Below are 15,517 nucleotides of genomic sequence, written 5' to 3' on the forward strand. Positions count from 1 at the left end.
TGATGCTTTCGTCTTTGATTAAACACTTTTTTTTTGAAATTTCAAAAATATACCTTATACGTAGAAGGAAATCTTTATGTACGTGTAAAGTTAATGAAGCCGTTCAGATCTATTCTCTCTTTGCTTACAGAGAAGAAAACAAGCGTTGTGGTTCAGCTTTCTCTATATTTACAATTAAACTCTTGGCATTTAGCTGAGGCATCAAGGAAGGTCTGATTCTTGGATGGACCTCCGTTATGCTTTGGCAGAAGGACCTTACACGGTGGTCTTTCCCCACTGTGCCTTAGCTGCCCTAAGCTTTAGTGTGTCCCTCAGCGCATAGTCCTGGACCTTGGAATATGCCAGTCTGCAACACACGGTCAGGGTCAACTCTTTCAACTGGAAGACCAGCAAGTTTCAAGCAGACCAAAGAGCATCTTTCAGTGAGTTGATGGTCCTTCAGGTGCAGGTGATGTTTGTCTCAGTTTACGTCCCAGAGAGCAGACTGTACAGCTCAGAGTCCTGTGTCACAGAGCTGCTCAGGACAAACCTTGACAAAAAACACTGCATTCGTCTCCAGATTTCCTTTGCATAGGCACATCCCAGAAGGACATGTGTGACATTCTCATCCCCTCCACAGCCACTTCGAGGGCAGCACTGCTGAGAGGGTTGCCCGTTACAACCCTTTTCAGGTCTCCTGAGAAGGATAATCCCCTGGCTATCACTTAAAAGAGCACTGTTTCCATGATATATATCCCAAAAAAACTGGAGATCTATAGTTCTGAAGAAGAGTCATACTAGACTCAAAACATTAACTGTTTTGCTCTCCACAGATGCTGTCAGATCTGCTGAGTTTCTCCAGTGTTTGTACCCGTGGAGGTAATTTAGAGTGACATTTAAATGCAAACATAGTAACAACATCTGTGACCTTGGGTCAACTCAAAGTGTTTTACAACCTGGGAAGTAATGTAGAAATGTTATTGAGACAAGGGGAACAAAGCAGTCAGTTTGTAAACAAGATTTTGCAAACAGGAACAAGATAATCTCTTTAGTGATGCTTGTTGAAGGATAAATCTTGGCCAGGAGAAGGCTGAGAACTCTCCAACGCTGCTCCAAAAGACTGCGTGGGATCACTGGGACAGCAGGCTGTGTCTCGGTTTCATGTCTCATCTAAAAGACTGCACCTCCCACCATGATCCATACCCTGGAATGCCACCCAGATTTTGTGCTTTTGGAGTGGGACTTGAGGCCAGGCCCTCTGTTCAAGCAAGACCTAGGCACACGGTTCACATGGCTTCCAAAGGAGACAGTGTCCAAGTAAGGTGGGATCTTGAGGTAGCCCTCAAGACAGCTAGCATTCAGTAGATCCCAAAGAGTGGTAATTAATTTCCATAAGAAAATGAAACGCTTCTGGGAGGAATAAAACACATGGCTTCATTGTGTATTATTGTCCATCCCCATAAGCTTGCTTACTATCTGGATGCAATACTGAGCTATCCCATGATATTATCATTGTGAAACATACCAGCTTTCCCCCTTCTCCCTTTGAGGTAACATGTATGCCCTTGAGTTCTGTGATCAAAGGCAGGTCCAACTCACTGTGGGTGGGGCAAGGAAGCTGGTCTCAAATCCATCCCAGCTAGAATGGGGATTGAGCTCCACATTTTTGGCACTAATCTAATCCTTGCCAGTCACTCAGCCAAATAAGTCAACCAGTCCCATCAAGGAGTCTAAGTTGCTGTGGCAGCATATACTTTTACATGCATATTGCTATGGATAGAGATGGTAGCAGCACCAATTTGCTTCTGTCACATGGCAGACCAGGAATCTCCTTCTGTCTTACTGCCTGCCATTGGTATGTGTTGGAAGGATTTATAAGTTGATATTCAGTGTGCTTGTTTGCATAATGAATTCACCTTTCTTGTGCATCAAATGCCGGACAGGGACTTAAACCAAGAGCTTCTGGGATCGTGACATCCGGGGCCACAACAACTTGTATATTATCAGATCAACATGTACTGCCCTTCATCCTGAAGGACAACTTATATAGGGTATCCATTCAAAATGAAATAGCAATGTCATCAAGAACTATGAGCCTTATTTTTGATTCTAATCAGGTTTTGAACAAGTTAACATAAGGCCCTGTACATCCTAAAAATAATCTTTTGAACTCCACCAGCTACTTGCATCTTGACTGTGTGTTTGCATTATAATATGCCACAAGGTATTTTCTCTGTTTGCTGTTAGACAGGGCCAGTGATCGATATGCCTGTTCCATCAAGTTACAATGACATCACACAGGACCACAAGCTGAGAGATTTCATTGGCTGGGTGTGGTATGAAAAGGAGGTTTTGATGCCCAAGCACTGGACGTTGCCTAATGCAGGAATGAGAGTTGTGCTCCACATTGGTAGTGCCAATTACTACACTTTTGTTGTAAGTGTTTTGAATCATATTAAATTGCATAATGTTCACATGTGGAAAAAGAAAACTTCACTGGCAATTGTTGTACTTTGTGCAAAATATTTGATTATGTAAAGTTCTTTAGAATGTGCATGTAAGAATGGGATTGCAATTTGATCAAATGCCAGTGAGCAATGCAATAAAATTATGGGCTTTTTATTTCACGATTTGCCTAAACTTAATCATTTAGTTACAGATGCTTAGAAATATAACTGTAACTTGCAAAATGTAAGCATATGTACATAACACAACTAGACAGGGTAGATGCAGCAAAGACATTCCCATTGACTGGGGAGTCCAGAACCTGGGGTCACAGTCTAAGGATACGGGATAGGTAGGACTGAGGTGAGGATAAACTTTTTCACCCAGAGAGTGGTGATCCTGCAAAATTTTCTGCCCAGAAAGCAGTTGAGGCTGAAACATTTAAGGACATGTTGGATAAAGGACATGGGGCTAAAGAGATCAAAGGATATGGGGGAGAAGTAGGAACAGGCTTTTGAGTTGGATATTCAGCCATTATTGTAATGAATGGTGGAGGAGACTCAAAGGCCTACTCCTCCTATTTTCAATATTTCCGTATGGTCTCTGGGACTATAAGAAGTAATGATTGAACCGTTTTGCTCAGGGTGTTCCTGTTCTACTTTTTTTTTTAAAGCTTGCGGGCTAAATTTCTGTTGAAAATTAAATTACATCTTCTAGTTCAGTGCCTTGGATTTGGAGGTACTGTGTGGTTTTATCCATTCGTGATGGAGATGATTTATAGCCTGTCTCCAAATTCCAAGAAGATAGTTCAGAGTCAACACCTTGCTGTGAATCTGATGATACGTGTAGGCCAAATCAGGTAAGGATGGCACATTTCCGTCCGTTAATTTATGTCCATCTGTTAAATCCAGGTGGATATTTCATGAAAATTAGTTACCATTGGGCCAGCTAGTTTTGTTCATGATTTCCATTGAATTCAAATTTCACCATCTGCCACGTGAGATTTAGATCCATGTGCCAAGAACATTTGCTTATAATTCTGGATTACTCGACCAGCGACATTACCACTACATCACCATTACCCCAGGAAAATGGATTTTAGTTGTCAGTTCTTGAAAGCGATTACTTTTTAAGAGGTCGAACGTCATTTTTGAACAGCGAGTTCAAGCATAATTTTTTAGCAAAGCATGTAATTTAAGTGGCTGGATCAGGTACTTGGGATGTAAGTTGCTGAATGGTTACAAAGTGAAACATTAGTCATCTGCAATTGTTAAAGTTCAGGTTTCAGTTCAGAAGAACAGTTTCCTATTAGCAGAAAGGCAGTTAATTTGTGAAGTCTTCAAGCTGGAAAAAAGTTTTGGGATTTTTTAGCGTTCCAAGGAAAAAGACTGGAATGAGACCCTATGTTTCTCCAAAGATTCAGTATGTAGACTCAGTGAGTTCATCTGTATTATTATGTCTCTGGGAGAGGCAGTAATGGAGAGAATCACATTTGGTGAATGTGCAGAAAGTTACAGAAGGGAACTCATCAATTAAAAAAATTAGAATTAAGTTAGGAGTGATGTTTAACTGAGATTGATTAATGGTAAAGGATAAAGCTAGAAAAATAGGCTCATCAAGATCTAAATTGCCTGATGTATACATACAGAATATTTTTCTTTTATGTTATAAACTTCTGTCCTTTTGTGAAAAGAACATTAGCAGCCTCTGGTGAATATGTTCAATGACTGACCACTGTATATAAACTGCAAAAATAAAACTTAGGATCTATCAAACCAGGTTTCATCTGGGATCTGACACCCACTAACAGCATCAGCTGTGTTCATCAAAATATGTGCAGATGATGTTAACAATATGAGGAAAATGGTGAAGAGTCGTGTGTGTCATGGACTTGAAGATATCAACTCAAAAATGAGTGAGATCCAGACAAAGGTGGATGTGAACACAACAATGGCAAATTAAATTTAAATTTAAATTTAATCACGTAGGAAGGAAAAAATAGGTGACACATGCATTCTATGAAGATTATTGTTGAAATAATTAACAATAAAGTTTAAAAAGAGCTGGTCTGCAAACACTTGACATTCAGCATGATTATTGAATGCAAAGTTGCTATCTATATTGCTAATAAAAAGTTTTGAAGATATGGGACAATGTTTTCTCTGTGGGTTGGTCTGTGGATTTTTTTTTTCCTCAGAGAGCAGTGGAAACAGTCATTGAATACATTCACAGGGAGTCAATGATTTAGAGATGGGGGCTGACAGGAGAGTGGTGGTAAGACACCACCCTGATCAACAATTATTTTAATAAATAGCAGAACAGGCTTGAAAGAACTGGCTTACCCAGTTCCCAAGTCCAGTGTTCACAAGTCTAACACTGAAGTGTAAGGTTGTATTACATGACTAAAAAGCTACATTAGTCAGAAGAAAGTCATGATCAGTGTTTTCCCCTCATTACATCTTGCCTCAAGTTCTGTGTAAAATCTGATAAATATTTTGATGGTTTATTGTTTAAGAATTGTGACCATAAAGCAAAGATGTAGAAATTCAAACAGGTCAAATGTAATTGTCGCACTTCTTGATTGGACAATAGAGGTGAAAATCCTAAAATATTTAAATGCAAAATGCTTTTCTTTTGGGTAGATGAACAAAGCAGGGTTAAATCAGCTTCTTCTTCTACCTTCTGAATTTATCATGGGAAAACTGCTGGTCTTTAAGCAAAAGACAAAAACAGGAAACCTTGAACCCCTGTCTGCCCTTTTCTGGCTGATATTACTGCAATATCAGGAAAAAGATAATGTTGCATTCATAAGTTGTGAGGGCAAACAAAATGAACAAAGGTTTTGATTCAGAAACTTTTTTCATGTATTTGTTTTGAGCACTGCTGCAGGTGGACCAACCTTTACAGTTAGATTGTAAGGTCACATTAAAATGGTATTGTCAAATTAGATCAATTGAAGATGACTGTCTTATTAATTTCCACCTGCCAATATTCTCCCATTTTTCTTTCCTTCAGGTGTTAACGTATCATAATATGTTCCATAATTGGTATAGGATCCTCCAGCATTTCAGTCAAGTGACCATTCTTCATGTTGGCCTTGATATTTGCCCAATTCTGTCTTTCACCAGTGTTCTGGATGTAACAGGGTTGCTAGCTAGTGGCCTACTGTCAAAATATAGGTTGACTTGATGAGGCCGATGTCAGCAGTCTGAATTTAGCTGAGCTCAATGGATTATAGAACTGCACAGCCCAGGATTGGGCCCTGCGGCCCACAATGTTGTGCCGAACATGACGTCAAATGAAACTAATCCCTTCTGCCTGCCCTTGGTCCATATCCCTCCATTCCTTGCATGTTCATGGGCTTATCTAAAAGTCCCTTAAATGCCCCTTTATGAAAGAAGCTTTATTTTTCACATCTACTTTGCTCAGTTATTCATTTCAAATCAGTGCCCCACTAGTTAGTATGGGTGTTTACAATTTTATTCAGATATTTATTGTTTTAACAATGTATCTCCTACCAATGCACTTAAACAGGACATTAATGTCATTGATATCATTGTTTTCCATGCACACTGCACTGGAACGGGAAGTGGTTCACCTATTGTTGTTGCTTCTCCTTTGCCACTCCATTCTCTGCACCCTTTGCCAGCCCACTCCCCTTGCCCCTCTGTTCTGTTTTTGCCAGCCCACTCATCACCCCTTTTGCCCTCCCTTCAGTGGCCCACTCTCCATTCCCCTTGGTACTTTGCTGGCCTTATCATGGTGAACTCATGCACCTCTGATTGTAATTTAATAACTTTACATCGTGTCCCTATGAACCCAATTGAAATCGGATCAAGAAGTATAGTTTTCAATTTTTAAAAAAAATTGCCTTTCAATGGCTGGGATTGCATGTGCTGTTGGGGTTTGTTGGCAGCAAACACAGTCTTGTTCTGTTAAATGGTGTTGCATGTTTCACAATTTTCTTGCGAATGTGGAGTTAACTATGATACTTCCATTCACTTCAAAATGTTTCTGGTAGCTGAGAAATCAGTCCTGGTAACAAATATCTGATACCAAAAGCAGCAGAGGTGAGTTACCTAACAAATGGAGATGGCACTTTAGGAAGTGCATGCCCCATCATACTCAAAAACTCACATTTTTTTGCAGAACTGCTAAACTAGTGTGCATTTTGAAAGTTGAGCAATCAGGACTATGTTGGGAAAGCTATTTACCAATCTCTTCTGTAACTTATTTTAATGTATTCTGTCCGCTCCCTTTTTAAATGAGAATGTTTTGTTTCAGGAAATTTCACTGGACAGATTTTATTAATGGAGGATAGTGCAGGATTCTTTCTGAATATGTGGGATGTCATTCAATTGAAATTTCTTATCAAGGAACATGCTTTGCTATATGTGAAATTGTGCAACTTCCTTTTTTTTTCCTGACTGAGTCTTTGTAACAGAAAAGTGTCTTTGTTTTCTCACTGGTTCCTGTACAGCAGCAGTACAGAATTAGTGGCCAGATCTTCCCTGGCTGTGCCAAAGTTTACACCTGAATTCTTTATGGAACTTGAACTTAATTTGCTGAGATCAGAACATAAAAACTTGTATACAATAAACACTCAGGCCACCAAAATGGTAATAGGGGTTGGTTACCGTCTTCTGACAATGTCTTATTCTCAGAAAGTTTTGTCTTTGGTTGATTTTCCTCTTCAAATATTGGACAAGCAAGGATATTAGATAAAGTCCTGCCATTCATAAATTAGGTTCATGGAAACTTTCATAAATGGCAAATGTATTTTCCAATTGCAATCAATTAGATGAGTGCCAACCATCCAAAAAAAAAACTGAAATGTACAATAGACTGTAGAAGATAAATGACAATTAAAAACAAAACCAAATCTACACTATTGTAAAAAATAGTTTGATAAATAAGATTTGTCACATTTCCCCTGATTTAAAGGATCTCCTGCAGAATTCAATGATCATAGCAAGGGACATCACATGCCATCAGTCCAGTAGGCAAACAGCAGATGATGGGCTTAGGGTTAGTCTGCACTCGCACAGCAGACTTTCTCATATAGAGAATATAATACGTCTTAGACCCCTTCCATAACTTAGAAATTGCACATCTTACATTCACCTAGACGCTCTTCCATTTTGTGTCAATATCTCCAAATTTTCATCTTTCTCTGAAAACTGTGGATAAGTGAACCTTTCGATCTGTGATGGGTGAAGTGGTGAGCTTGCTATTTTGCAGGGATAAGCAAATTTGCAAATAGCAAAGAAGTGAATGGTAGGTCTTTACTGTATTCATTAGAAAGGCTATTCCATCTGGTTAGTCCCCCTGAACAGGTGGGATGAGGAAGAGGGCATTCCACAATTGAGACCACTGTAATTTACACCACCTTGGTTAAATGTGGCACAGGCCTCAATGTGTAAAAGAATTCAAAGAAAATTTACAGTCAAAATTCCACACATTGCAGTTATGCTTAATTATCAACCAATTTTGGGATATGCTGCAACACAATTATTGGGCATACCTTTTGTATTTACATGGGAAGGCAGGCTATGTAAACAAATTTCAGCAGATACACCTTGAATTTAGGGCAACAATTTGCACGTCTCAATGTTTTACTGTGTAAGTCTTGCTGATCCATTCATTCTGTTGTGCACAAAATCTTCCAGTGTGATCTTGTGTAACCAATATTTTGGGAGATAAAAGAAAGAGAAATGCCATTATCTTAGTGTGTTTTTTAAAGCAGAAAATGTTAGTATGTGAATTGATGTGACTGCTTTGTCTTTTTGCAGTGGGTAAATGGGGCTGAGGTTGCCTTTCATGAAGGTGGTCACCTTCCTTTTGAAGCAGACATCACTAAAGTTATTCAGAACAGGCCAACTAATAAATACAGAATCACCATTGCAGTAAACAACACACTTACCCCTTATACTTTACCTCCTGGAAGGATTCAGTACATGACTGATACAAAAAGGTGAGGCTGAATAAAATCAACTTTGTTAATTTGTTTCTCATGTGAGTATCAGTGGAAGGTTGACGTTTATTGCCTGCCCCAGTTGTGTTTGGGAAGATGGTGGTGAGCCATCTTCTCGAACCTCTGAGGGTCATTTGACTTTTCTATAGCAGTTTGATACAATGGACTGAATTGTTTGGAAATGATCGGTGCATATTGATGAGAAGCAGGAACCCTGACTTACCTGCGACACTGAGACTAAAAATTGTTCTACATTGTTTTTTTTTACTGAATGTTGTCATTGTTGGTTAGACAGCATTTACAGCCCTTGAGAAGGTGGTATTGAGCTGAGTTCTTGAACCACTGCACTCCATAGAGGTTAGTTATACCCACAGTGCTGTTAGGAAGGGAATTCCAGAATTGTGATCCAAATACAACAAAGGAATATAATTTCAAGTCAGATGATGAGTAGCTTGGAGGAGAACTTGCAGGTTGTGGTGTTCCTGTGTATTTCCTGCCTTTGTCCTTCTAGATCATAGAGGTTCACAGGTTTGAACAGTGTTGTTGTCTAAGGAGTCTTGTTGAATTTCTGCAGTGCATCTTGTAGCTGGTATAGACGGCTGCCACAGTGCATTGGTGGTGGAGGAAGTGAACGTTTGTGGATATGGTGCCAGTCAAGCAGGCTGTTATGTTCTGGATGGTGTCGAGCTTCTTGAGCTTTATTTGCCCAGGCAAGTAGGGAGTATTCCATCACACTGATGACTTGTATTTTCTGAATGGTGGACAGGCTTTGTGGAGTAGAAAGGTGAGAAACTTCCTGCAGAATTCCCAGCATCTGACCTGCACTTGTAGCTTAGAGTATTCTGGTCAGTTTCTGATCAGTGGTGACCTCAGGGTTTTGATAGTGGGGGATTCCAGCCAGCTGGTCAGATTCTACGCCAGAAAGCTAGTTTATCCGAATAAACCTGGATCAAGTTCCCCTCTCAATCTTTTCCCCCAGTTTTGAGAGATTGTCCTGTGACTCTCAAACCCTGTGCTACCTTTGATTGACCGCCAGTGCCGCTCTTCCTATCCCCTGGTCCTCCTGTCCCTAACCCTAACCTGGCCAAATGTTAGGTAAGGTTTCCATTGGTTTTGATTCTACCTCAACACATTACTGCTGTAGCCTGAATCCATTTGTTACTTTTGCCTTTTATACTTCTAGATTAGAATATTCCAATGCACTTCCTGGCCAGTTCTCTACTCTCTGTAAACCTCTGGTCATCCAAAACTCTGCTGCTTGCGTCTTAACTTGCAACAAGCTTGTTCATCCAACCTACATTGGTTCCCTGTTAAGCAATGTCCTGATTTTAAATTTTTCATCCCAGTTTTCAAATCTATTTATGGCCACAGCACTCCCTATTTCTGTAATCTCTTCCAGTCCTACAACTCGGAGATAGCTGCATTCCTTCAATTCTGGCACTTATGAGGATCCTTGATTTTAAGCACTCACACCACTGGCAGCCATGCCTTCCGCTGCCAAGGTCTAAGTCTGTCCCTTACCCTGTAAAATCCTTCTTAAAATCTATGTCTGACCAACCCCTTAATCATTCACCTCTTTGTTTCCTAATCTCTCAATCTCAGATTTTGTTTGGCAAAACACCTGTGAAATGGCTTGGGACGTATTATATGAAGACAATTTGTCATTACTACCTGCTCTGTTGGAAAAGATTAATTTTTTTAACTGTTCTTTAATGGGATGTGGGCATTGCTGACTAGACTGGCATTTATTGCCCATTCCTAACTGCACTGGAGAAGGCAGTGGTGAGCAGCCTTCTTGAACTGCTGCACTCCCTGATGAGATTGATATTTGAGGTAGACCATCATGAATGTCAGTAATGGGATTTTGCTTTAGTAGTAACATTCCTGCCTGTCAGAGGAGGTTGGATTGGGATCCTATTGTACACAACACCAGCAATGTTAAATATAAGGTCTTCATGAATAAGTGTAGTAGGAAATTCAGGGGAAATGTTTTTACTGAGACGTGAGAATAATGTCAAGTGGAGTAGTTGAGGCAAACAACATGCTTGTGTATAGTAGGAATCAAGATCAGTGGAAATAAAGAAGAGAGGAGTGTGTTGACAGCATAAGATGAAGGACAGTGGAAGGAGTCTGATGTGGAGCTAATGCAATCTGGTATAGAATGATTGGACAGATTGGCTTGCTTTATAGAGTAAAGACCACGTTATGTAATTGGATAGCTTTTAGAGAGCTGGAACAGGCAGAATGGGCTGAATGGTCACCCTTTATGTTGTACCATTCTACAAAGTACAAAGCTTTATGCTTAAGGTGAATAATAAATAAGTACAAAGATATTTAAAAAAAGAGAGAAAAATTGGAAGATACTCAAGTTCAGGGCAATGTTAGTTCGCCAGCAACATCTTTTACTGAGTTTGTACATTCACTGGGCAAAGAGAGTCAGAATATTAAACCCTCTCTTAATGATTTATTTTGATTATTTTGGATTTAATTTATTTGTTGTAATGACCCTGTTTGAAAATATTGTGAGATGTTACATCACATTGTTCAGATTTTTTCCTTGTAAATCTGTGTGTTCTGGATTTACAAAGCAGCACCAAGTTACAGAGGATTTTAACAGAAATATTATCATGATCCACTTAAAATAAGGCAGTAATGCTGAAATGTTGATATTTAGGAGATAGAAAGCTGAGTTAGGAAATACAAACTTCTCTCTAAACAGTATCTGAATTAAAGTCACTTCTTTGCAAATTTTCAGATATCCTCTAGGTTACTTTGTACAGATTACACAATTTGATTTTTTCAACTATGCTGGGATTCATCGACCAGTTTTACTATACACCACGCCCAGTGTCTACATAGATGATGTAACCATTGTAACAGATTTTGAAGATGATATAGGTAAGTTATGTGTCACCCTGTCAGAAAAAAGCAGCAAGTGTAATCCTAATAGGTGCTATTATTAACTTCAAAGGTTTGATCTAGAAGAATGAAATGGTCAATCTAAGAAAACACATTGTTCAGTACAACCTCGGCACAAATGCCACTATTCATACATGAATTCATTATAATTTTATATTTCATTTCCTATAGTCTAGGTTTTAGGATGTTGCAGTGCGATATTTTCTTGAAATTTGACCTATACTATTTGGCTGAAAAGGAGAACACAAACCAACTCTAGTAACTGATTCTGCTTTTCCCTAGGCATTGTACATTATGAAATATCCATACAGGGGAGCGCACACTACTCATTATCAGTAAAGTTGTATAACCAAAGAGGACAGGCTGTTTCTTCAGTCACAGGTGGACCTCCAGTTGGACGTTTGATAATAAATCAACCAATTCTTTGGTGGCCATACCTAATGCATGAGAGCCCTGCATACCTTTACAGCCTTGAGGTAAGTCTCCCAAAACTTTCCAAGTCCCAGTGCTAAAATAACAGATTAGAGATAGGAGATAAGACAAAGTCAGCCATGACTCAGTTGGTAGCACACTGTCATGAGAATCAGAAGCTTTTGTGTTCAAGTTCCACTCCAGGACTTGTGTCATAGCCTTGATTGTTGTGCTCATTTTTACAGTGTTGAGGGAGTGCTGCACTGTCAAAGATGCTTTCTTTCAGATGAGATGTTAAATTAAGTCCTGATCTGCCTACCTGGGTGCATGTGAAAGATCCCATGGCACTTGGGAGGTATTCCTAATGTCTGAGCGAATGTTTATCCCTTGATAGTATCACAAAATACACATTGTGGTCATTATCATAATGCAGCTTGCGGAGGTTTGCTGAGTGCAAATTGCTGTTGTAGGAATTGCAACAGGCAATTGCACATCAAAAGCACTTTGATGACTGTATTGTGCTTCAGGAGGTCCTTTGGTTGTAAAAGTTGCTGGATAAAGAAATTTTTTTTCAGACGAGTCCAAAACTGGAAATTTGGGAATTGAAAAATAATTTAAGGTCTTGTAACATGAAATGATATTTTCTACAGTAATATCACTTTAGATGTAATGAAACACTTAGACATGCATTAAACCAGTTTCCCGTGGCTCTGTAGTATCATACAAATCCATGTAATTCCAAAAACAAAAGAGTTTTCTATCTCAATTTATCAAGGAGTAATGGAAAGTTGCTTTTATTATAAAGTACTGCAAAATAACAGTGGAGCAGATTGCTGACCTGATATTGGCAATGACCATGAAAATTAATAGGCAAGGACAGGTTCTGCAAATGTTTACCTTTCTCTTCCACTTCCACCCTACCTTTTTTTTATTTAGGACCATGGTTTTCACTATGTGGGTGTAAATCCTATCAATCAATCAATTAAAATTTACAATAAAACTTGATGATTACACTGTCCTTGAAATTTGGGGATTACATGCAAATCTCTCAAATCTATTACTCAAATAATATATATTTTCCAAAACCATTTATACTCAGGTTTACGTAAAAAGCAAAAATGGTAGCGCCTCTTATGAAGATGTTTACACATTACCAGTTGGAATTCGTAAGGTTCAAGTCACCAAGACCCAGTTCCTTATCAATGGGAAGCCATTCTATTTCCATGGAGTGAATAAACACGAAGATTCAGATGTGAGTATATATCGCTGTGGTTGGCCAATGTTTCCTGTTTACATCTGTTCTGCTTTGGATGGGGCACCATTTCCTGTGCCATTAAATGATAAGTGTATTATCTTCAATTTGCTCAAGGTGACACTGTTGCCAATAAACATTGAACCACTATAATAAATTGGATAAATTGCTTGTAATTGTATTGTCAATTTATTCTGCTGAGGCAGGCAAAATTTCTGCTGAAAGTAACAGTAAGTTCAATCACCAAAGGATGTTTAAATAGGCTTGTTGGAGTATTAACACCTTTTCCACTGAATGGGTTGATTCCGTGCTGTGCAATCTTTATTGGAAGTCGGCACAACTTACTGATATCTAATAGAAACATTGTACGCATGATCCAATTTCTGCTTTCACCTTTGCTCCTAGATAGTCAACTGACCATCTTCTTCCTTGGGCTTCATGATTTCTTCAGTCATCTTCAATCAGGGGCAGCACGGTGGTTCAGTTGTTAGCACTGCAGCCTCACAGAGCCAGGGACCTGGGTTCGATTCTGCCCTCAGGCGACTGTCTGTCTGTGTGGAGTTTGCACATTGTCCCTGTGTCTGCGTGGGATTCCTCTGGGTGCTCCAGTTTCCTCCCACAGTCCGAAGATGTGCAGGCTAGGTGGATTGGCCATGCTAAATTGCCCATAGTGTTTATGGATGTGTAGATTAGCTGGGTTTTAGGGGGATGGTTCTGGGTGGGATGCTCCGAGGGTTGGTGTGGACTTGTTGGGCTGAAGGGCCTGTTTCCACACTGTAGGGATTCTATGATCTATGATCTTAATTGCTAAGCTTTAGTTGCGATAAGATGTCTTTAAAAAATAGAGAAATTGCTAAGGTAGCATTGCTGACTGAAAGGGAGAATTTTTCAATTTGTGCAATTGTGTACCTCTGCCAAATCTCTTGGTTAGCCATGAGTTTGGAGGAGCAAATAAAAGTTATTGTTTTGCAAATGTGTCTTTATGTAAAATATTTATTAATTCACCCACCAGATACGAGGGAAAGGCCTTGACTGGTCGTTGATTATCAAGGACTTTAACCTTCTTCGATGGCTGGGTGCAAATTCTTTCCGTACAAGCCATTATCCGTATGCAGAAGAAATTATGGATTTGTGTGACAAATATGGGATTGTGGTCATTGATGAGTGCCCAGGCGTGGGCATCAAAGATCCGTAAGAGATACTTCTTAAATTTCACAACTTGGGAGAATTCACACAAGATGCTCACTGGTTCAATCTCAGTTTTTGTTCACGTGAAAAGAGCTTTTTACAATTGCTGCATGTATTGTTTCTATTTTGTTCCACATTTTTTGGATCTTTCTCTTGCTTCATGGTGAAAGGTTATTATTTCTGTTAAATTTTTACCAAAAAGGACCCATTGACCTAAATGCAGTTATAGAGTTGTACAGCATGGAAACAGACCCTGCAGTCAAACTCTTCCACGCTGACCAGGTATCCTAAACTGATCTAGTCCCATTTGCCACCACTTGGCCCATATCCCTCTAAATTCTTCCTATTCATGTACCCATCCAGATACCTTTTAAATGTTGTAATTGTACCTGCCCCCACCGTTCCTTGTTCCATACATGCACCACCCTCTACATGAAAAAGTTGCCCGTCAGTCCCTTCTAAATCTTTCCCTCTCACTTTAAACCTATAAGATCATAAGACATAGGAGCAGAAGTGAGGCCATTCAGCCCATTGAGTCTGCTCCGCCATTCAATCATGGCTGGTAAATTTCTCAATCCCATTCTCCTGCTTTCTCCCCGTAACCCTTGATCCCCTTGAAAATCGAGAACCTATCTATCTCTGTCTTAAAAATACTCAATGACCTGGCCTCCGCAGCCTTCTGTGGCTGTGAATTCCATAGATTCGCCACTCTCTGGCTAACAGAGTTTCTCCTTATCTATGTTCTAAAAGATCTTCTCTTTACTGTAAGGCCATGCCCTCAGGCCCTAGTCTCTCCTACCAATGGAAACATCTTCCCAACATCCACTCTGTAAACCTATGCCCTTTTGTTTTGAATTCCTCTGCCCTCGGTGATAAATACCTTAGCTATTCACCCTATCCATTCCCCTCATGATTTTATAAATCTCAGCCTAAATTGTTCCAGCGAAAATAGCCCCAGCTTATTCAGCCTTTCCCTATAGCTCAAGCACTCCAACCCTGGCAAATCTTTTCTGTAAATCTTTTCTGAACCCTTTCAAGTCTAACAACTTCTTTTGCTATTGCAAGGAGAGCAGAATTGAATGCAGTATTCCAAAAGTGACCTGACCAATGTTCGTGCAACTGCAACATGACATCCCAACTCCTATACTCAATGCACTCACCAATAAAGGCAAGTTTTCCAAATCTGCCTTCATTGCCCTGCCTTTATTGTACCTGTGACTCTACCGTCTAGGAACTATGAACCTGCATCCCAAGATCGCTGTTTCACAACGCTCCCCAGGACATTACCATTAACTGTATAAATCCTGTCCTGATTTGCCTTACCAAAATGTTACACTTCCCATTTATTT

At 39.6% G+C, this 15,517-nt stretch overlaps 1 protein-coding gene across 1 annotated transcript in view; it reads left to right on the forward strand.

Moving 5' to 3' along the window:
- The first annotated feature begins 1,269 nt into the window (after positions 1-1,269).
- The window catches only part of gusb (glucuronidase, beta), a 30,473-nt gene continuing 16,225 nt past the window's right edge, over positions 1,270-15,517 (forward strand). Inside the window, exons 1-7 of the mRNA XM_048612366.1 lie at positions 1,270-1,296; positions 2,227-2,415; positions 8,217-8,398; positions 11,154-11,296; positions 11,600-11,793; positions 12,828-12,980; positions 13,993-14,171. Of these exons, the coding sequence (XP_048468323.1) occupies positions 1,270-1,296; positions 2,227-2,415; positions 8,217-8,398; positions 11,154-11,296; positions 11,600-11,793; positions 12,828-12,980; positions 13,993-14,171 (1,067 nt within the window). The remainder of the gene's footprint in view (positions 1,297-2,226; positions 2,416-8,216; positions 8,399-11,153; positions 11,297-11,599; positions 11,794-12,827; positions 12,981-13,992; positions 14,172-15,517) is intronic.

This window comes from Rhincodon typus, chromosome 26 (assembly GCF_021869965.1).
Source record: "Rhincodon typus isolate 14 chromosome 26, sRhiTyp1.1, whole genome shotgun sequence".
Classification (NCBI taxonomy): Eukaryota; Metazoa; Chordata; class Chondrichthyes; order Orectolobiformes; family Rhincodontidae; genus Rhincodon; species Rhincodon typus.